Here is a 23,616-nt window from a genome sequence, read left to right as displayed (position 1 = left end):
TTAGTTAATGACTTAAAACTAGATCCAAATCGCCTGACTCCATCCAGCCTTCTTTCAGACAGTTATGTGCATACAACCTCATATGGGGATTTCATAGACACCTCTTAGAAGATATGCAAGAATTGTAATTCAACCATTCTTTTCTTTCTTTGTTTTTAAAACAGAATTATACACATTAGCAAGTTTGTTGACAGATATTGTTGCAAGTGTTATATGGGGAGTTTGGAGTGCAAAAATTCTCCAATACATGCTGGCGGACATATTTGGTGATACAGTAACTAATGTCACTCTTTGCTTCTCAATGGCATACTTGACTTTCTATGTTGGTAAGACAAAGGGAAAAAAGATATGTGCTATACAGAGAAGTGAATTACTTATTTTTTTCCTCTCTTCTGATTCTGTTTATTTTTTTTTCTTATGACACCTCTGCTATCATATCCTCTGGATACTCCCTCATATTATCCTTTTGCCCTTCCAGTTACTTCCCATATTTCCCTTTCATTCCCTCGTCTTTGGCTTTTCCTATTACTCTCTCTCTCTCTGATCATCTCCTCCCTATAGTTATCGCTGTCATAGAATATCAGAGTTGAAAGTGACCACACAGGTCATCTAGTCTAAACTCTTATTTAAAGAATGAATGCCCTTTATAATATACCTGACAAGTGGTCATTTTGAAGGCTTACAATCTTCTTACGTAAAATTTTGGGGAAGCTTATAACATTAAGGAAGTCCTCCTTATGTTGAATTGAAATCTACTTTCCTTTACTTAACTCTTGATCATGGGATATGGGGATACTGACCCAAGTGCCTCGTGGTATGGACTGAAACTAGGCTTTAATGCCTTCAAGGCTCTACTTAGTCCTAATGGCCAGGTCTCCTCTCACAAGTGTATATTTGCATATGGGAACACAATTTTTTTTTTGACCTGTGATTTAACTATAGTAGGAAACTGGCAATGAGGTCTCCCTCTACTCTCTCAGACTAATTTACAGAACATTTTTAGTCTGAGAGTTGCACTGAATTGAAAGGTATAGTGAAAGACAAAATGATTTGTCAAGGGATGTATGGTATGAGTAAGAGGTAGGATTTGAACCCGGTTCATAGTCATGCCTAAGTAGTACTCAGAGTACTAACTCTAAAGATGATTCTCTTTCTACTATGTCATACTGTCTTTCATGAGAACATCACGTTATAAATATTGATTAGGTTCCCATTATAACCCACAAAAACCTGTTTAACTCATTGTAAGAGAAATTAAGCACATTTATAATGAAAACTTGTAATATTGTCACAATGCTAGCAATTGAATAAAACAGATTTAACATCATTGCCTAAGTACTAAGTTGAACTGAATACAAATTCAGAGAGAGGTGCAGTAAGCCTGGAGAAGGGCAATGTTACCCCAGTTAAAAAAAAAAAATAGAAGAGTGGAGTTTACAGACCAGTGAGGTCAGTGAGGCTAGTGAGTCTTAGCAATGATTGCTGTTGAAATTCTACTCTGTTATTAAAACGGTGGTTTGTGAACATCTAGAAAGTGAAATAGTAATTACTAAGAACCTATGTGGCTTAGTCAAGAACAATGTGTGGCTAACCATTATGTTCCTTTTTGATAGAGTTACTAGACCAAAATTCAAGAGAATGTTGTAGAGAGAGATGACCTCAACCTTAGCAACACCCTTGACATATTCTCTCTTGTTATTCTTGTAGACAAGAAGGAGAGATCTGGATTAGATGAAAAGGCAATTAAACGAAACTGGTTGAATGGTTGGAGTGATTCCATTTCAGTTTGGTAGGAATATATTAGTGGAATGCCTCCGATATCTGAATTGGACTTTGTTCTATTTACTGGCTTTTGCCAGTGACTTGAGAGGAAGTTATAGTTGGTATACTTTCCAGATTTACAGATAATACAAAGCTAAGAGGGATAACATTGGATTACAGCCAGGATCCTAAGAAATCTCTACAGTCTAGAATTTTTTAAATTTATTTTTATTTTTTTAAACCCTTAATTTCTGTGTATTGGTTCCTAGGTGGAAGGAGTGGTAAGGGTGGGCAATGGGGGTCAAGTGACTCGCCCAGGGTCACACAGCTGGGAAGTGTCTGAGGCCAGATTTGAACCTAGGACCTCCCATCTCTAGGCCTGACTCTCAATCCACTGAGCTACCCAGCTGCCCCCTACAGTCTAGAATTTTGAACTGATTCCAATAAGGCAAAAATTAATAGGGACAAATAAAAGGTTCCATCTCTGACAAAAACTCACTGTGTAATGCTAGGGAAATCACCTAATCTCACAGCCCTCCAGGAAACTCTTTACAACCATACAGTTCAAAGTTGGCAGAGTAATAGAAAAGATGAGCTCTCCTCCCCACTTTGTCCACAAAGACAGAGGAAATTCTGATTAGGAACGCCAAGAAAAAAAATCAAAAGGAGTCATTTTTCTAGTCTGAATCTGCATAGAATCAGACAGAGAGGTCTATAGTCACTGAGGATAGAATCTAGCCAAGAGTCTGCTGTGGGTAGGGTTCTAGCACTCAGGGATTGAAAGAGAACTGAAGCTTTGCCCAAGAGAAGGAAGAGGTCTCAGACATGTACAGGTAGATACTAATCTTGTGTAGGATGTGGAAACAGATTCCAAATGGAAGTTTTGTTGTTTGTTGCCCAATTCTGGGTATACGTATGGGGTAAGTTGAGGAAGGGATCTCAACATAGAGGTGTCATTCCAGATAAGGAATGATCATGTGCCTTAGGTGGTATACTAATTTAGGAATAAATTCAGAAGCAAACAGTAGTGTGTGGCTCTAACCTCAGAAACTGAGCAGGATCCCTCCCTTCTAACCTTTAGCCTAGTTTGAAATGGAATGGCCTTCTGTAAATTCTTGCCTCATAATAATATTGGTAGGAATCCTAGATAAATAAGGGGCCTTCAATTCTATCATTTTGAACATGTAGAGCTTCCCAGCTGACTGACAGTAGCTGAACCCCCTCTATTGGAACTTCCATCTAGGGGTCAGACAACAGGAATGTTACCCAGCCCCAAACCCAGGTCAGTAGCCTGTAGAACTTAGACCAGGTGGACACAGTCAGATTATATCACTTTGGGAACATTGAAAATTACAGGTCCTCAGCTGGAGATGTCCCTGAGATCCTGAAATAATACAATATTCAAAATCCTGAGAAAACAGCAGAAGACAAAAGCTCAAATCTTTTATAATCTCAAAACTGTTGTTGATCTACATTGATGGAGATTACCTCTCACTGGGAGTGTTGCAGTAGTCTTCAGCTTGTCCATCCTCAACTCATTTGCCAAAATGATATGTCTGAAGCTCGGGTCTGACTATGTCACTTCCTGCCTCTCACCGTTCCACTCCCACTTTATGGACTACTGGGATTAAGTGACTTGCCCAGAGATGCACAATGAGTAATCTAAATATCTGCAATTTGAACCCAGTTCTGGGGAATGAATTTTTGAATGAATGTTGGATAACAATAATAATAACATGGATTTGCATGCATTTAATTTCATTTATCTCTTTTTCTCTCTAGCTGAATTTTTGGGACTCTCAGGAATTATTTCCGTAATTTCTCTTGGGCTCCTTTTAGATTCCTTAAGCTTTAGGCCAGGGATTGATATCACAATTACAAAGTAAGATTTCTACTGCTTTATATATATGTTGTATATATGGTAACTCTTGAATTCTAACTATAGTGAGTTAAACTTCAAAACTAATGTAAGGAATTGGATCAGAAACAGCAGATTCCTTCTCTGCTTGTTGGCAACTGGAGGGCCAATTATACTACTTCAGCCAAGTACAGAAAGCCAGGGTCTTCGTTTTTAAATTTTAATATCTTGACATTATCATTCTGTGGGAGGAGAAAGGCCTTTAATATTGGATGATGAAAATTAGAATTATGGGACTGGGCTCTGTGAGTTACAACCAAAGTTTGTTGTTGTTATTGCTTTTGTATTCCTTCAAATAATGCTTTATACAACAACTTTTGGGATGATAGGCTGAGAAAGTCAGATTCATGAGCTGATGGGAAAAGTGAAATGAATAGATTAAATTAATACATTAAAATATGGCTTCCTTCCAACACAGGTTCTTGTTCATCCTGACATTTTCATGTCAAGCTTTTATATTCACTTTCATCGGCATTGTCATTGGATGTGAAAATATTAGGGACATTGAGGTTCACAACTTAATGTTCATCATAATCTTATTTGTGACAGTGAATGTTACAAGGTGAGATTTAATTGAAACTTCAATTTAGATTCTTAAGTTTATATTCTAAGTGACTGTCTCCTGATCCCATTCTTTTAGGCTTGGAAAATCTATAGCTGTTATTCCCTCCCTCTTCTTCTTATTCCCTCCTTTCGTCCCTCCCAATCTGCCTTTGACATCTATGTATCCTGGCTCGTGGGGAACAAACCTTATTAATTTTATCTAAAAGTGGAAACGAGGGGGCAGCTGGGTAGCTCAGTGGATGGAGAACCAGGCCTAGAGACAGGACATCCTAGGTGCAAATCCGGCCTCAGACACTTCCCAGCTGTCTTGTCCCTGGGTAAGTCACTTGACCCTCACTGCCCACCCTTACCACTCTTCCACCTAGGAGCCAATATACAGAAGTTAAGGGTTTAAAAAAAAAAAGAAAAAGAAAAAAAGAGGAAATGATTCCAGGTTATTAAAAACTATACTAAGTGTAACATTTTGATAAAGTCCCTATTGGAGATTTAAATAAATAATGTTATATGATAAGTGCAATAATCAGAAGAATGAAAGTATTTCATGGTACTCACATAACTCTTAGAGGTGTCAAGATAATCTTGGGTGCTAATATGAGCACAAATTCTGACAGGTTCTATCAAACTGAAAAGGCTTTAAATATGGCCAACCGGATGGACTGTGCCGACATAGTCAAAGAAAAATAATGTTTATTGAATTGAATTGTAAAAAGAAAAAAAAATCTAAAAACCCATCAGCTCCAAAGTTGACTCTTAAAAAAAGGAAATTACTCAAAGTAATGTAACATGGTATTCAAACCTGGGTTTTTGCATAAGATTTTCTTCTCTGGAGAAGAAAAAGAAAATCTTTTCTCCCAAGCTCTCATCAACTGTGGTCATATAGGCAACTCTCATGGGCAACACACCATAGAGTAACAAGCTTCATGCTGATTACCACCATTCTGTAGAGAAGTTTATAAAAAATTTTTCTTAGAGAGTTTAATCAATTCAAAACAGCTGATAGAAAGAATAGACAATACTAACACAAAAATTTCCTTACCCAACAAGTTCTTGATAGATATGGCAGCCAGAGGCGATATCAATTTAGAGTACAAACTTGTTTGTAAAATATTACTGGAGAGAATGGTAGAAGATTGAAAGCCACATTTCCTTAAAAACAATGAAAAGTAGTAGAGGAGAAATGATAATGATAAATGGTACTTATATAGAGTTTCTAGGTTTACAAAATATTTGATGAATTAAAATCTCATCTCCAATGCTCACTAGCTACGTGATTCTGGGCAAGTCACTTAATTCTCTTTATGCCTTAGTTTATTTATATGAAAAATGAAGAGGTTGGGCTCAACAGCCTCTAAAGTTCTTTCTAACTTTAAATAGGTGCTCTGATGTTCATTCTCAATGACAGAAGAATTACTGTCTAAAGATTCAAAATGTTATTTGAGGGAGTAGACATGGCATCTAAGAAGAAGTAGGGGAAAACAGCTAAAAATGACCAAATGGATATAAGAATCCATGCCAGACATGGCATAATTTTAAAAGCACTCTTGGATTGGTTTTCAGGATATCTCAAAGTGGCAATGAGTCTTATATTCCAGCCCTTTAGGGACTCCATGATCTCACTGATGTGGCTGTTCCTTTCAACCTCACAAATCATAACTTATCTACACCTAATCCTGTGAGGCTCTTCTCTAGGTCCTACCAGAAAGCCTCTACAGAAGAAGAGGATCTTTTTTTCAGGTCTCTAGATGTTACTGGGTACCAGTGTAGCACACAAACAGTCCATCCCTTACCTTTCACTCTGATTAAATTACTGACCCAGCTCCTTTCCATGATCATGGATAACATCCCTTGCATTTCAAGAATGAGTAGAATTCTTCTTGGTTAATATACTCTGATCCATTGATGGTCACAGGTCTCCATTGCCTTTGGAGTGAGTTAGAATTTTGACTCCTTAGAAATTGTGCTACTGTGTGATTTGACCTTCCAATGCCAAGATTCTCTGATCTAAATATTGATTTTTTTTTGTATTGATGTTTTCCTTTGCACAGGATGTTAACTATTCTGCTAGTAAGCCCTGTATTATTACATTCCTGTTATGAATTCAGTTGGAAGTGGGGAGTCATTCTCATCTGCACTGGCATTAAGGGATCTTTTAGTTTAATCCTGGCTCCTGATATCTATAACATGAGTCAAGAGGCAGTAGCTTTACCACAATTGGTAAGTCATCAAAAACTTTGCTTATAAAATTTTTCCTTTATTTACTTATTTTTTAAACTCTTACCTTCCATCTTTTTAAAATTTTATGTTGGTTCCAAGGCAGAAGAGATGTAAGGGATAGGCAATGGAGGTTGAGCGATTTGCCCAGGGCCACCCAGCTAGGAACTGTCTGAACTCAGGACCTTCAATATCTAGTCCTGACTCTCAGTCCACTAAGCCATCTACCTGCCCCCTCTCTCATTTACTTTTGCAGCAGCTGTCTAGGTGATATATTAATTAGTATACTTATTTATTTTTCTGAATTGAGACAACTAGCTGGTACAATGGATATACATTTCTCTGGGTCTGGTGTCAGAAAGACTTGAGTTAGAATATCACCTCAGACACTAGCCAAGTGAGCCTGGACAATTCTCCTGCTCTTTGATTCAATTTCTTCCTCTGTTAAAAAAAGGGATAATAATAGCATCTAACTCCCAGGGTTGTTGTGAGGTTAAAATAAGATACTATTTATAAAGTGTTTTGCAAATAATTTTACTGAGATTATTCAAAACTATTCATTTTCCTCTATAAAAAAGAAACTCAAAAGGAACTTGAGAATGTTGATCATATGAAAGTGCCCTTCTCTTAGTTTTTGTATTCACATTGACTTTGATAAAAAATAATCTATTAATTACACAGTTTTGGAGATTGTGAAAAAAATCAGATGTGAACATATTATGGCCAAAATAAATAAATAAACAAATGTGAGCTAAGGGACCTAGGAGTAAGGAATTTGGTATGGGGTTCATTTTTATGGATCTCCTTTGTTTTAAAGATATATTCTTTTCTCCTCTTTTCTCCTCAAATAGCCAATCCTTATAACAAAGTACCAAAAAAAAAAAAAAGAAGAAAAATAGCAGGTCAACAAAAACAACTCATTAATTATCCAGATTTGACAACACATTCCTGTATTAGAGATATTGCTCCATGAGATTGTTGATTGACTGAGCATCTCATTCGTTGGTACTAGGGTTGAGAAACTCTTATTAGCTGCAATGTCAGTGAGTCAACAAGAATGTTACTGTGTACCTTCAATTTGCTAAATCACCCTCATTCCAATGTCCTTTCTACTCCTTTGTTCAACCTCAGTTTGGGAGAGATATGTACGGGGATAACAATTGTTTGCTGACACGCGTGAACTCTTGTAGGAGGCTCAGACTAGAGCCTAGATATACCTCAGGGCTGGAATAAGAAGTTGGGCTCAGCCTTATTTGATGCATTTCTGTTTGATTGAGAATCACCACAGTTTGCTTCTGGAATCTGTGTCACAAGATCAACAGCTGTTGTTGGTCAGGAACCACCTCCTTTGCCATCTTTGTGTTTGCAATGCTGGTGGCTGCTTGGGACCTTGGCAATGCCAGCTGAGTGCCCACCTGCCTTACCCTGAATGTCTGGTGACCACAGTATCCTGGGAGAATCTTTACAGGCAACAGTAACTAGGGAGAGTTTCATCATCAAGTCACCTTGACAGAGACCTTTGAGATGGCAAACAACTTCTGTACCTCAAAAAGGGAAGGAATATGGGGCAGTTTGGGTGGCAGCAATGGATAGAGATCCAGGTCTGGAGATGGGCAGATGGGTTCAAATCTGACCTCAGACACTTCCTAGCTATCTGACTCTGGGTGAGTCTTCTGTACTGGAACCAATACTTAATATCAATTGTAAGATAGAAGACAAGGGTTTTAAAAAAAGGAGAGGCAGGATACAAGAGACCCATGATGAAAAATGTTATCCATAGCCAAAAATGGCACTGTTGGGGTCTATCAAAATATCTCATTTTTCACTTTATTCCTTCATGAATTTTTTTCTCACATGTATGATACATGTCTTCTTTCACAGCATGAAGAGCATAGAAATATATATTGTATGACAGCACTGGTATAATCTGTATCAGACTATTTACCTTCTGGGGAGTGGGGAGTGAAATATGTACATATTCTTGGTGGTTAATGTTGATAATGACAAGGTACCAAGGTTTAGTTGATTCCTTGGTACCTCACAGAGAAGGGCCTGTGAGCCTTCTCACATGGACCAGTATGCTGTGCAGACTACTAGACAGAGTTTAAAAACAGGCCAGGGGCTTATTTTTAAACACAGTATGATGGAGGACAAGATTAAAGAATTAGATTTCTCTAACTAATCTATCTAATTTCCTACCTTCTACAATCTCCTCATGGAGATGTCTTTGTTTTCTTCCAAGTTCCTTAAATCCCTACTCTGTCTAAATTCCCTGACTATCTAACTACCTGACACTATTAATTCTCCCAGATTACTATTGTAGGATAAATAGGTCTTTTGAGTAACTTTTGGGTGAACCCTTTATGTTAGGGTTCAATCCTAGCAGGGTTAGGCCTAAGATGGCTTCAGGCCTTTCCACCACTGGCAATAGTACTGGTTTGCTAGTCACAGATCTTCAGAGCAACTGGGAACACTTTCTCAGTAGACAGGAAGCACTGTTGGATCTCAAGGAATGAAGGATTTCTCCAGACAGGAACACCAGAGTTATTCAAGTAATAGGAAACCAAAACCTCCTCAGATAGAGAGGGGGGTCCAGCTCAAGACTGTCTCAGCAACAGAAAGTCAAAGAGACAGTCCCAGTAACTGCTGGTGCTCACTTTTATCTGTTCCCCAAGTTCCAGAACTCAACATCACCAATTTCACAGCATGTGGTCAGGTCCAGCAAACCTCTCTTTGCAAAATCCTCTCTTTTACCTGTTTGCAACCCTTTTCTCTTCTTCCCTCATTACAGGAGGGAAGGGAAGGAAGGAGAGAATCTGGATTGCAAAATGTCAGATAACCATTTTTTAAAATTATTTCTATGTGTAATTGAAAATAATGATAATAAAAAAATTTTTAAAGAGAAGGGATAGGAAATGAACCCAGGATTTCATCAGTATAAGGGAACTTAACTCCTCTATTGCCATAGGTTAGTACTTTGCAATTCTTGTTCACAGAGAGTTACTTAAAACGTTGAGATGCTGAATGACTTCAACTAATTAATTCATCAACAATATTTATTAAGCACTTAGTGAATGCCAGGCTCTATACTAAGAAGGCTGTTGGGAATACAAGTACAAAAAATGAAATGATCTTTGTATATTATGAGAGGAGAGAAGTACATATAAAATATATATTCAGGATAAATATAAAGTTAGCATAAGTATATTTCAAAGCAGTTAACTACAATATAAAAGGCAGCTGTGGTTGGACCCTCAGATGCCCAGAGTCATCCAGCTCATAGGTATCAGAGGTGGTACTTGAATCTAGGTCTTTATGACCAGGTGTTTATTTTCCCACAGTCTTGCTCTTCAGAGGAAAAAAAATATTTATCTTTTTGCTCTAAACTATTGACTAGAGGATAATTTTTTAAAAATACAAACAGAATCAGAGTCTAAATTTATGACTGAATAATGCTTAGCTTTGGAAAAATGTTTAATGACTTTCTCGTTTATTTACTTTTTAGTTTCTAATCTATGTCCTGGCTATATCCATCATGACTATGATAATAAATTCAGCCATGGTGGCTCACTCAGCAGTGACGTTAGGTAAAGTATAATAATTTTATAATTATCTTGGAAAAAAGTAATGCCAATACCATATCATTTTAGTAGAACACAAACTTGTTTAGTTATCATTATTAAAATAATATTATTGTATTATGTAGGATGATAATTGGAATAACTGATACATTAATCTTATGTGAGACTAAAGTAGCAATCCTTGAAGTCTAATTGCCTAGTGATGCTGTGGGACTGCTCTGGAATGTTTGGGGGAGTGGGACAGATTCAGGAAAACGTTGGGTATAAGAGAACATCAAGGGAGGGCATGAGACCTATTGTCTGATGGTGTGTTGAAAATAATCTTCCTGTAATATCTAATGTCGTTCAGTCATTTCAGTTCTATTTGATTCTTTGTGACTTTGGTGTTTTCTTGCTGAAAACACTGGAGTGGTTTGCCATTTCCTTTTCTAGTTTATTTAACAGATGAGGAAACTGAGACAAACAGGCTTAAGTGACTTGCCGAGGGTCACACAGCTAGTAAGTGTCAGATTTGAATTCATAAAGATGAGTCTTCCTGACTTCAGGACTTCACTCTATCCACTGTGCCACCTATTGTTACCAACATTAACTGTAGAGTTTCATTGTCAAGTCATCTTAACAGAGAAAATATTATACCCACGAGATTGGAAACAACCTATTATATTAAAAAAAGGTGAGGGACAGAAGAGATTCATGATGAAAAAAGCTATCCATAGCCATAGAAGTAACTGTCAGAGTCTGAATGCTGCCTTTGCTGCTCTAACATTTTTGTTAATCTTTTAAAGCGTGTAAACCATGTTTTGGGGGAAATCCATGGGCTAAGCATAAAATTTATCCCATTTTATTTGGTTCATGTAGCATCCAAAAATTTTAACCAATAAATAGAATGAGGCCATTTCTCTGAGTATAATATCATTTATTTAATAGGAACATGTGATCAATAAATAAAGACTAGATCAATGGCATGCCTCTATTTGCACCAAAGATCCAGAGATCTTGGCAGGCATTTTTTTTATATCTAGATGTGTCTTCCTTCTGATTGGCCTGACAATACATCATTTGGGCTTCCCCTGGCAATCTCGATTGGTGGATATTTTAATGAGGAGGTGGGCATAGAGTTCTCAGCTCTTTCCCCCCATTATTTCATAATTGGGAGGGGAATGATTACTCAAGAACAGATCCCTACAGCTTCACTACAGCTAAGCCAATGTGGCTGATCTGCCATTTTCTGGCACTTAAGAAATGGAACTGTTAGTTGCTTTATGAAACCCAACTTCCTCTAGTAAACTTTGGCTAGAAAAATAAGCTATCTCAATCAGGTTTTCAATGGCTAAGTTTCCCCTGTTGTAGGTCTGATCACTACAAATCTTCATGAGGGGATTAGCAAGGACAAAATGGGCACATGCTGGTTTTTGTTTATAGGATAAAAAAAGTACAGGTCTGTGTCCAGGTTCCAGCCTTGAAAGGCTGACAGTAATTACTTTACTCATTTATTCCTTTGAGGAACTGCCTGATCATCAGAGGTTGGATATTGGTAATAAATAAAACAATCCAGCATTAATTTTCCTCACTTGTTCCATGTATTTGCAAAAACACAGGCCTTTCACAGTAATACTTTTTGTATTTTTAAATAAAATTATTGTCATAATTACTTATTATAGAAAAGTTATTGGCAAGATTATTTTGCATTCTAAGGTTCAGAAAGGGTAGGAAAGGAGGAAAAGGCAAATTCTGCCAATTTCCCAACGTCTATCAATACAATAATCCAGTGATTCAACAAGCATTTGTTAAATATTTACTATGCCAAGCACAAGTAGATACTGTACTAAATCCTGGATATTAACAGAAAAAAGTGAAATAATTCCAGGAATTTGTATTCTAATTGGGGAAGACCATTTGTGCATAAATGTATCTGGACATATAAGGTGGTTTGGAGAGGAAGGGCACAAGCAACATGGAGGATCAGAAAAGACTTCCTATAGAAAGTGGATGATGGGAGCTGGGCTATGAAGGAAACCAGGATTTCTAAAAGGAAGATTTGAGAGATTACTTTCCAGGCCAGGGGAACAGCCAATTCAGAAGCAGCAAATGGGAAGTAAAGTGCTGTGTGTGAGGAATAATGAGCAGGTCACTACAGCTGGACCATGGTGTGAGTGTAGGCGAGTGATGATTAGGAAGATAGGAAAGGTAGGAAGGGCTAGGTTGTGGAGATCTTTCAATGGTAGACATACGAGTTTATATTGTTTATGTTATTACTGGAGGCTGTAGAGAGCCACTGAGGTTTATTGATGCATATGACATGGTCAGACTTGTGGGTTAGGCAAATTGCTTAGACCTGGGTTTGAATCCTGCTTTTGATACTGTATGACCATGGGCAAATTATTTAACCTTTTCAGCCTCAGTTTCCTCCTCTGTAAAATAGGATTAATAATAGATGTAATACCGACCTATAATACAGAGTTGTTATAAGGACTGAATCAGACAACATATGTAAAGCACTTATAAAACTTAAAGCAGTATGATATAGTTAATTAATATGATTATTTCCAATATTTTATGTTTGTAATATGCTTTACTAACAAAAAGTATGAGATAGTGTGAGAATCGTCATTGTCATTTTACAGATGAGGAAATGGAGACTTAGAGGTAGGTAAATTGACTTTTCCTAGCTCTTAAAATAACTGTAGCCAGGACCGAAACCAAGTTGTTTGATGCCATGAGCAATACTTGTAAAAATATTTTTTAAATATTTGTTAGGTTTTTTTTTCTTGTAAATCCATTTAGAACAGTGATGGGGAAACTATTCCCCGCGGGCCAGATCCAAGCTGTAGTTTTCCCATCACTGATCTAGAACATATTTTTTTTTGTGAGCTCATTTATGGCTTACTCAATTTATTTTCTGAGACTGTATTTTTAAATTCTCTATTTCTCGTTCTGCCCATTTGTAAACTTTGTAAAAATGTATTCCTTTCATTTGTTTTCTTAGCATGAAATGGGACAAAATTTTTGATAATTTCTTTTATTCTTCATTTTTTGTAAATTTACCTTTTATAATTTTGTTCCTGGTAATTTGGTTTCACTCTTTATTAATTAAAAAACAAACAAACAAACAGTTCTTCATCTTGTTTATCAATCCAGTATTTTTGTGTTCAATTTTGTCAATCTCTACTTTGATATTAAAGATTTCTATTTTGATATATTTAATTGAATTTTAAAATTTGTTTGATTCTGAGGTTTTATTAGTTGAATGCTCAGTTAGTTTTTATCCTCTATCTCTCTCAATGGAAGTGTTTAGAAATTTTAAAATTTCCCTTAAGTACTATTTTTGTTGCCTCTGAAAAATTTTGGTACATTACCTCCAACAATCATAACTGTGATTATGATTCTTATGAAAGTCTTTACCAGAAAGAGAACCTAGACACAACATTTTAAGAAATCATAACAGAAAATATCCTAACTCTCTTAGAACCTGAAGGCAAAATGAAAAGAGAAGAATCTTAATTTTAACTAACTTTAATAATAAAGAAGTCTACTATATCTAACATTTATAAGATTCTATTCAGGTCCTTAACTCCTTCCTTCCTTGCTTTTTTGCTTTCTTGCTTCTTTATTTGTTTCCTTCCTTCTTGCTTCTTTTCTTTCTTTGTTTTCTTTCTTTTTGTTTGTTCCTTCCTTCGGTGATAATGAGATGAAATCTATCTTGCCTATCTTTAGATTTAATCACCAAAGGTGAAAACATCTCCATTTTGGGTGGTCTGTAACCCACATGTGCTAGAGAAACAAATCAGAATTTACTGACTGCCTTGTGGGCAGTCCTAAGAAAAGAGTCTGTTGTGATTGGACATGTAAACTAAGAGGAGGCCACAAGAAGTGACACAGAAGAGGCCCCTTTAAAAAGAGACCTCAGTCATCTGGGCCCTCTCTTCTGGTTTGTGAACAGGACCTGAAGGAGCTCTGCTGGTTTGTGACATGGGCATTCCACATGGTGAGTATAAAGACTGAATCTTCCTGAACTTCTCTTAACGAACTTCCTTTTAATAGAAACTCTGTGACTGAAACTTTTGCTTTGTTCACCTTCAAGGCCCTTTGAGCCTCTGGCTTCCCAGCCTTGGGATCAAAGCTGGATTTCCCTTGGCTGAGGGTTAATTAGATCTACCTGGATTGAATTAGGGGATCAGAGCAAATTACTTATTGTGTTAGATTACTTATCCTATCTTATCCTCTCTCTTATGTCCTTATTTCTACTTTCTCTTCTCATTTGTAAATAAATTTCCATAAAAGTCATTTTAACTTGAAGTTAATCTTTAATTGGGGACTGATAATTGTTCATTCACTTGGTGACAAACCTTTTAATATTTACTCAATAAAAACCCCTTTTCACCCATTACACATCTTTTGTTCCTTCATTCCTTTGTTTCTTTGTTCTTTCCTTCCTTCCTTCTTTCTTTCCTTCCTTTTTTCCTTCCTGATTTACATAGGTCTAGAAGAAATATACTATTTCTTTTTAATTGTATAAATATATACATATTGTAAGGGGGAAGGGGGTTTTGGTTGGGTAAATATTAAAAGGTTTGGTCGCCGGGGAATTGAATAATTGTCAATCCCCAATTAAAGAATAATCCCAAATCAAAATGACTTTTATGGAAGTTTATTTTCAAATGAGGAAAGGAAGAGAAAATAAGAAAATCAGAGAGAAGATAAGATAGGATAAGTAATCTAACACACTAGGTAATTTGCTCTGGCCTTCTGGTTCAACCCAGGCAGATCTAATTAGTCCTTAGTTGGAGGAGGTTCAGCCTTGAGCCCAAGGCCAGAGGGCCAAAGATGAATGAAGCAGATGTTTCAGTCACAGATTCTCTTTTGAAAGGAAAGTTCCTTTAGAGAAGTTCAGGAAGATTTAGTTTTTACACTTACCATATGTAATTTTAAGGGAAAGATTTAAGAACAGTCTCACCGAGGTCTTAGGGTCGCAGATTCAATGCTCCTCCAGGTCCAAGTCACAAACCAGAAGAGAGCTACAGGAAGTTTTCACTTTCTTTTAAAGGGGCTTCTTTTGTGTCACTTCCTGTGCCTTCCTCTTAGTTTACATGTCCAATCACGACAGACACTTTTCTTAGGACTGGCCAGGAGGTAGTCAGTAAATTCTGATTTGTCACTCACTCTAGCACTTGTACATCACAGACCTCCCAACTTGTGAATTAAGTGGAATTGTTTACACTTTTGTCGATTAGATTTGAGAATGGGCAAGGTAGATTTAATCTCATTATCACAATATATATCTAATTTAACTTTTCCTTTAAGTATTTAGATTCTATGCCATTTATTTCATATACATTTAGAATTGATATAAATTTATTGTCTAAATAACTTTTCAACAAAATGTAGTTTTCCTTTTTATCTCTTTTAATAAATCCTGGTTTTACTGTTGTCTGAGATGATGATTTTATTCCAGGTTTGTTTTTACCTTCAGTGGAAATATAGTAGTTTTTGCTCTGGTCCCTTACTTTAACTCTGTGTGAATCTTTGTTCCATGTGTGTGTGTGTTTTCTTTTAGTAAAGAATGCAGTTTTGTGATTTGTTTCCACAGCTATTCTATTGTCCTTTCCCCTCTTAATGGTGAGTCCATCCCATTCACATTTACAATTGTGATTGTTAATTGTGTATTTACCTCTGTTCTATTTTCTTATTTCCCTTCTTTTTATTCTTCATCCCCTTTTTAAAAAGAGCTTTGGCTTATGAGGAAATTATGAGCAAGAAAGAGTATGCTCAGGACCAGTACTCTAGGTTTAATGCAATTTGCTTCTGGGCTTCTACTTCTTTTCTTTTTTCCTTTCCCAAAGCCAATCACAGGTTCATATTCTTCCTTTCTTGCCTTTGAAGCTCCTCTTTGCAATCCATTCTTTTTGGTTAGAGTTTATTTGTTTAGAACTAATGCTTCTCTTAATCTATACTCTTTCTTATTATCTCATCTTGATGTGGGGGGCTAAATTAGGGTCTTGTCCAAAGAATTAATGACCCAGACAATCTCTATAGTGAGGGAACAGGCTTTATTGAGAGAAGGAGAAGGCAATGGAATGGCCCTGGTGATAGAGAGGCACGGCTATGGAAGGGCCTGGTGGTAAAAAGGCCATGAGAGGTTTTCAGGCATGCTTTTTATCTTGATTAGTTACTAAGGAAGGGGTCATTTGTTTGGGTGGTTGTTGCCCTGCTGTTCCCAAGGAACTGATGTCACTTTACCTATAGTTTTACTTGGTCTGCATGGCTTTACCCATGATTCATTCTGCTTTTTCCACTCTGGGTGAACAAACCACAGTGTAAATGGGATGTTAATGATATGTTAAAACACCCTGGGGTAACCACTTCTTCACAGACTCCAAAGGAGGGAAAGTCCCCGGTCTACTGTGCCTATGCTAATTGGCCAGGTGCAGAGTTCCTGCTGAAATAGGGGAATGGGAGGAAGCCTGGAATACTGGATATGACAGTTAAAACACACAACTTAGCCAGGGAAACTAATTAAACATTTCTGAGTTCTTTGGGGTTATAATGAGACAGTAGGAAGCAAAATAATAGGATTTTAATAATAAATAAAGTAGGGCAAGTGGGAATGGGACAAACTACTCTTAACACAGCTATAGGAGGGAATATACAAGAGTTTAGGTGATTCAGGAAATCAGGTAGGGAAGGTAAACTTATACTATACTATACTTAACAAAATACAAACTTGACAGGGCTTGGGGATCTGACTACTGGCTCCAACGATGTTCTCTGTTGTCCCAGGGTCCCAGGATATTGGTATAGTCCACTAACTCCTCTGAGTCACTCCAATAAGCTGTCTCAGATCTGGAGGTCCACCCTCCAAGCTGCTGATCCAGACTTATTCTGTAGTTCCTCAAGATGATCAAGTGGGTTTCCTTCAGTGAGATCAGGGCACAAGCTCCTCTACCAGTGGCAAACCTCCCACCTGTCTCAGAGTTCAAAAAGCTCTGTGTTCCCTTAGAATGTTCAACTCAAGCTTGCATTTTCAAATGTTCCTTTCTAAATTTTGCACTTATCTACCTTAACTTATTCATTATATTTATTTATTTATCTAGCTATTCATTCATCCATTCATCTATCTATCTATCTATCTATCTATCTATCTATCTATCTATCTATCTGTCTATTTATTTATTTTTAAACCCCTACCTTCCATTTTGTAGTCAATACTGTATATTGGCTCCAAGGCAGAAGAGTGGAAAGGGTAGGCAATGGGGGTCAAGTGACTTGCCCAGGGTCACACAACTGGGAAGTGTCTGAAGCCAGATTTGAACCTAGGACCTCCCATCTCTAGGCCTGGCTCTCAATCCACTGAGCTACCCAGCTGCCCCCTTTAACTTATTCATTATTACACTGCCTATATATCTTTGTAACAACCTGTCAATATCCTGCCTGCATGGCAATCCACATTAATCTCACCTTCCCATTTTCTTAACAATTTCCTTATTTAATGAAATTTATTTCTGTATCCAACTGTGTGTATATATCTATATCTATATCTATATCTATATCTATATCTATATCCATATCTATATCTATATCTATATCTATGTCTATATATCTATATCCATATCTATATCTATATCTATATCTATATCTATATCTATATCTATATCTAATCTGCCCTCCTTTGACCACTTAAGACATGAGTGTGATTCAAGTGTTACCCACTTCCTCTATCCTGTCCTTGTTTATAGTTTTCTACTTACATATCTTAATTATATAAGATCATTTCTCTTATTTTTTGTCCCTTCTTTTCCTTTCTCTTTTTAATATAAGAAAAAAATATTAAAAATTCTCCCATTCACTTTGTCTTTTCAAATTCTCGCTATGATTCCCGGATGACATTAGCTTTCTGAAGGAACAAAAGTATCACTTCCACATATTATGATGTAATCCTCCTAAGGTCACTTGCTCATATTTATCTTGTTATGTTTCTCTTGACTCCTTTTTATTTAATAGTTTCTACAAGCTTTGTTATTTTCATCAGGAATGTTGGAAGCCCTCTATTAAAAATTCTACTAAAAATTCATTTCTTCCCTTCTCCCCTACCTCCCACATCCCCTTTACTATCCCATATCATGCTTAATTTTTCTGGGTAAGTTATTCTTTGTTTAAGCCAGTCCTTTCCCTTTTGGAACATCATATTCCAAACATTCCTCTCTTTAGAGTTGTGGCTCCTAAATCTTATGTGATCCTCACTGTGGTTGTTTAATATTTAAATTCTTCCTTTCTGACTATTTGCAGTATTTTTTCCTAGAACTAGAAGCTCTAGATTTTGGCTATAATGTTCCTAGGAATTTTCATTTTGGTATTCCTTTTAAGGAGTGACTAGTGAATTCTTTTCTTTTCACTTTGCCTTCTGGTTCTAAGAGAACCGGGATGTTTTCTGTTATGATTTCTTAAAATACATGTTTTTGTTCTCTTTCTAGTCATGACTTTCAGATAGTCCAATGATTCTTAGATTCTTTCTCCACACCAGTTATTTTTGATATCAGATACTTGGTCTGATATAAGGTAAAGTCAGAATATTGTCCTGGTCTGAACCTTATGTGTTCCTGACTTGGGTTTGGATGTGGACAACACAGCCATAGGCTTGCACTTGACTAGAGCACCATCAGTTTGCTGCTAGATTCAGCCATGGTTAGGAAGCTTGAAATCTATGCAGGGTTGGGAATGACAGAACTATGTGCTCCCTTTTATTCTGGGCTTCTTTCCCTAGTGATTCTGTTTTAGGCTTCATACTTGGCTGGGGTCAGGAGCCAAGGCATCATGGTTTGAAAGCAAGAAGATGAGTCCCATTCTCTTTGCTTAGATAATGATGATTGGAGATTGAATTATATATTACTTATGTATGTACATAGGAGAATTTCTGATTTTTTTGTCTTGTGTTAGCTCATGTCATTCATTTCCTTTTCCTCTGTGGCTGCCCCGCTAACCCTTGTAATCATATCTCTCCATTTTGGGAGCTGGAACAAACTGCTCTGATTTACCTTGTCTCAGGGATAACTCTAGATTGAAGAGATTTCATCAAGGTAGAAATAGCATGCTTTAGGAATGCTAAAGCTTACTTTAGTGAAAGAAAGTGGGGAATCAGAAATAACTTTGAGGATTTAGGTGCTGAGAAAGTTTGTGGGAGTATTGTTAGTGTGTGGAGTGAGAAATTAGGGTATTATTCTCAAGTTATTAATAGTTATTAATATCTCCAAAAAGTTAGTAAAAACCAGTCCACCCCCACTTCCAGCCCCCAATCATTTCTCTTCAAGCTCTCTTCAAGATAGGATTATTCCACCTTTCTCCCGGTAGAACAGTGTTTTGAATTGAGTCTTTTGAGTTTGTTTGGGAATTTGCCTGAGGCAGGAGTCCCAGGCTGGACTGTTCTTAGACCCTAAAATACTCAAGATCACTTCTCAAGTACTAATCTCAAGTGTTCTGTTTTAGAAGTCTCTCCTTTTGTATCTTTGTATTATATTGTTTCTATTGAAGCTTCTTCCAAGAGGTCAAGCCTAATGGCTTGACCATCCTTGCTTTAGCCCCTCCTAGATAGTCCAGTCCCAGGCTACTCTTCTCTATATCTATCTCCAACTTCCTGAGCATTTCTCTAAAATACTGATTTGCTTGGATATATCCACTGTGAAGCTATTCTCCAATTTTTTGAAGATGTTAATTTGCTTGAATGTATCCATTGTAAAGCCATTCAACATTCTCCAACTATTGTAAAAATGTTATAAACCCTTCAGGGAGATTTGATTATATCAGGATTCTCTTATAAGTAAGGGATTTTTCTGTGAATTTTGGGGGAGTTGTCTTAGGCCACTGACTTGAGGCAGTGCTCCACATTTTCTCTGTAAATCCTTGGGTTGGGGGCATCTCTCTTGGGTTAGTGAGTTAAGACAGTGCTTTCTATATCTCAGTAAAGCATTAAATGTTAAGTGATGGATTTCCTTGGTCATATTTTGTAATAGTGGCTAAAGAGAGTGTACTTTGAAATTTTCAAAGTTCCCTCAATTTCCACACCACACTTTCCTAATAGGGAAGTTTGGGATAGAGGGCTGCTTTTTGTAGAGGGTGGTAGAGGAGAGGGGAGGAAGATGAATTGGCTTTTGATCATGTTGAATTTGAGTTAATTTCAGGAGGTAGAGGTAGAATTTGAGACTGAAACTTGAGAAAGCTTTAAAAAAATTCTGACATTATTACCTTAGATCAGTGATTCCCAAAGTGGGCACCACTGCCCCCTGGTGGGTGCTGCAGTGATCCAGGGAGTGGTGATGGCCACAGGTTCATTTATCTTTCCTATTAATTGCTATTAAAATTTAAAAAAAAATTAATTTCCAGGGGTGCTAAGTAATATTTTTTCTGGAAAGGGGACAGTAGGCCAAAAAAGTTTGGGAACCACTGCCTTAGATTGATCTCTTAAGCTCCCATCCTCAACTATTAAAAAGAGGAGATTATGGAATTAGATGGGTTCTGAGACTTCTTCTGGATCCTTCATCCTATGTACTTGATAGTCTTTCACCTAGAAGAGAAAATTGAAACCATAAAGGTAGACATCTCTTCTAGGAAAAGGGGTTAGAAATTTAAGAAATGCATATAGGAGAAGTAGGTACATTTAAGTCGATCTTTGTTTGAATGGTATGACTTGACTATATAGCAGATAGTTCTGATAGACAAAAATCTGGACAGGGAGTCTGGTCACAGGTAGACAGGTTCCAGCCCTGACTGCCACTAACTTGCCATGTTATTTTGAGCCAATTCACTGCAAAATGAGAGAATCAAAACCATATATTCTCTGGGATCCCTTTGAGTTCTAAGATTCTATATGTTGGTATATATGTTCATTTTAATTTACAACTTGAGCCCTAAAATTAAATGTGTTTGTGTGTGTGCGTGCGTACGCATGTGTGGACGATCTTTAGTATTTACCATTTAATTGTCTGACCTTTTTTGTTTTCCTTGGCAATGTGTATACTGTTTTAGGGATTTTTTTTTCTTTTCACAGGTCTTTGTGCTATTTCCCTCCCGAGACATATGGCAATGCAAAATGCCATTCTGCACATACAAGAAGTGATAAGCAGTACAATTATATTATCTAAAACAGAAAACATTTTGACAAATATTCTTTGGACCGCAGTAGAAGAAAAAACCAAAATTGAATACCCTTCCTTTGTGAGTCATGCTATGTTGCAGAAATAATGCTTATTTCCTCTTTCTCTTAATATGACCTTCCCTGCTAACTATGGAGTAATGAGTTGGTTTTGATATTAGCAGCACACTAAAAAATCTAATTAGTAACTTGGCCACTGGGGCAAAATAGATTAAACGAAATTAGACTTTGAGAAAAGAGGCTGTACCATCAGGCCAAGTTTTCAGTGGCAGAGAGCATCTTAGGGGACAGTTCAAATTTAGTATATGATGGTGTTTAAAATCCAGCAAAAACTTGTGTGGGCCAGACTTGGAGTCAGGAAAACCTGTATTTAAGCCTCGTCTCACATTCTAACTAGCTTCTTCATCTTTAAAATGGGGTAATAATAGCAACTGGCCCACATGATTGTAAGATTCAAATGAGATTATATATATAAAGAAGGGGGGAAAACTTAAAATTCTGTGTAAATGGCAGCAATGGTTATAATGTTTTGGTTGAACTGAGGTTCCAGGAAATTTTATGGCCAAGAAGAAACTGTAGTTTTCTTTGGAGAAGAGAAAAAAGACTGCTAATTTGTAGAAATGAAAGCACTAGTTTTCTACTAGCTTGCCAAGAGAGTATCTTCTTCATTACAACCATTAAAGAATAAAAATTTCCTATTCTGGGTAGTACTTTCCAGTTGAGGTGTAAGCCCAATTCCAGTCACTTTACTTTTTTGCTGTTTGTTGAGCTCAGTGATTTGACAAATGCTTTATAGTTTCTATAGAGGATATTTCAGATTTGTGGAAAAATGTTTTTTACAAACATATCCTTATAGATATCTTTTGTTTTTATATTTTGGTATGTTTGTTTTTAAACTTAGATGCTTTCTTCAGTTTTTAGGAAATGATGAAAAAAGGAACAAACTTCCAACAGATGAAGTTTTAATGGAAGAGGCCAGATTGCATGTAGCTATAATACAGATGGTAAGAATTACCCATAATAATCAGATTCATATGATTTTTTTCTTTAAATGACTTTTTTATTACTTAGTATTTTCAACTGATCCACAGAGCTATTTGTCTTTGAATACTAAATATTTGGTTTTGCCTTTATTTAGAAGTAATTTTAAGTCTACATATATACAAGTATATAAGCCTATATACTATGGAATATGAGGCTTATTGAAAATTCTAATCCTTCATATTTTTAAAATTCAATTTTATTTTATTTTCAATTCTAAATTCTTTCTCTCTTCCCTGGTCTTCCTCTACTGATTGAGAAGGCAAAAAAAAGCAAAGCCCAACAGAAATATGTATAGTCATGCAAAATAAATTCCCACATTAACCATGTTGAAATAAAGGAAGAAAAGAGAAAGTAAGAAAAACAAAGAAAAGATATATGCATTCTAAATCCTTGAGGCAGATCACATGTTTTAATGAATCTTTTGGAATAGTGGCTAGTAATTGTGAAACTCAGAGTACCTAAGTCTTTCATAGTTGATTGTCTTTTTTGTATCTTTGTAACCTTCTTTTTTGTCTTAGAATTTATATTAAGTTATTGGTTTCAAGGCAGAAGAACAATAAGGACTAGGCAAATGAAGTTAAGTAACCTGGATAGGGTCACACACAAGGAAGTGTCTGTGAGTAGTTTGAACTCAGGACCTCCTGTTGCTGGACTGAGCTTTCTTTCCACTGAACCACCTAGCTGCCACTTGATTATCTTTTTAATATTGTTGTTATTATTATATAAATTGTCATGATTTTGCTCACTTCATTTTGCATTAGTTCATACAAGTCTTTCTAGGTTTTTCTGAAACCATCCTTTTCATTGTTTCTTAAAACACAATAGTATTCCACATGTTTTTCATGATAATTTATATCTATATCTATATCATCTATATCTATATCTATATCCCAGGTCGAATTGCTTGCCGGCTCTGGAAAGGGGGAGGGGAGGGAGGGAGAGAATCAATTTGGATCAAATTACTTGTGGAAACTTTTGTGGAAATTTGTTATTATAGGTAATTGGTAAAATAAAATATCTTTATATTAAAAAACCGTAATAGTATTCCATCACATACCATACATACCATAACTTGTTCAGCCATTCCCTGGTTGATAGATATGTCATCAGTTTCCTATGCCTTTGCCACCACAAAAATAGCTGCTTTATTTTTGTACATATGGGCCCTTTCCCCCATTCTTTGATTTCTTTGAGGTACAGACCTAGTAGAGGTATCACTAGATCAAAGGTTATGCAGAATTTAATAGTTTTTTGGGCACAGTTCAAATTGCTTTCTAGAATGACTGGATTGGTTAACAACTCTGCAAAGAAATAAATAAATTAGTCTTCCCACAGTCAGTCTAATATTTTATTTAAATTTTTCCTTTTTTATCAATGTAGACAATCTGATTAGTATG

At 36.4% G+C, this 23,616-nt stretch overlaps 1 protein-coding gene across 1 annotated transcript in view; it reads left to right on the top strand.

Moving 5' to 3' along the window:
* SLC9C2 (solute carrier family 9 member C2 (putative)) overlaps nt 1-23,616 on the top strand; it is a 113,168-nt gene that overhangs the window by 32,274 nt on the left and 57,278 nt on the right. Inside the window, 7 exon segments of the mRNA XM_044674885.1 lie at nt 165-326; nt 3,544-3,643; nt 4,098-4,241; nt 6,289-6,457; nt 9,960-10,041; nt 21,071-21,237; nt 22,090-22,179. Coding sequence (XP_044530820.1) covers nt 165-326; nt 3,544-3,643; nt 4,098-4,241; nt 6,289-6,457; nt 9,960-10,041; nt 21,071-21,237; nt 22,090-22,179 — 914 coding nt within the window.

Source organism: Gracilinanus agilis, chromosome 4 (assembly GCF_016433145.1).
Source record: "Gracilinanus agilis isolate LMUSP501 chromosome 4, AgileGrace, whole genome shotgun sequence".
In the NCBI taxonomy this organism is placed as follows: domain Eukaryota; kingdom Metazoa; phylum Chordata; class Mammalia; order Didelphimorphia; family Didelphidae; genus Gracilinanus; species Gracilinanus agilis.
Note: the sequence above shows the minus strand (reverse complement) of the source record. Positions and strands in the feature narration are given on the sequence as shown.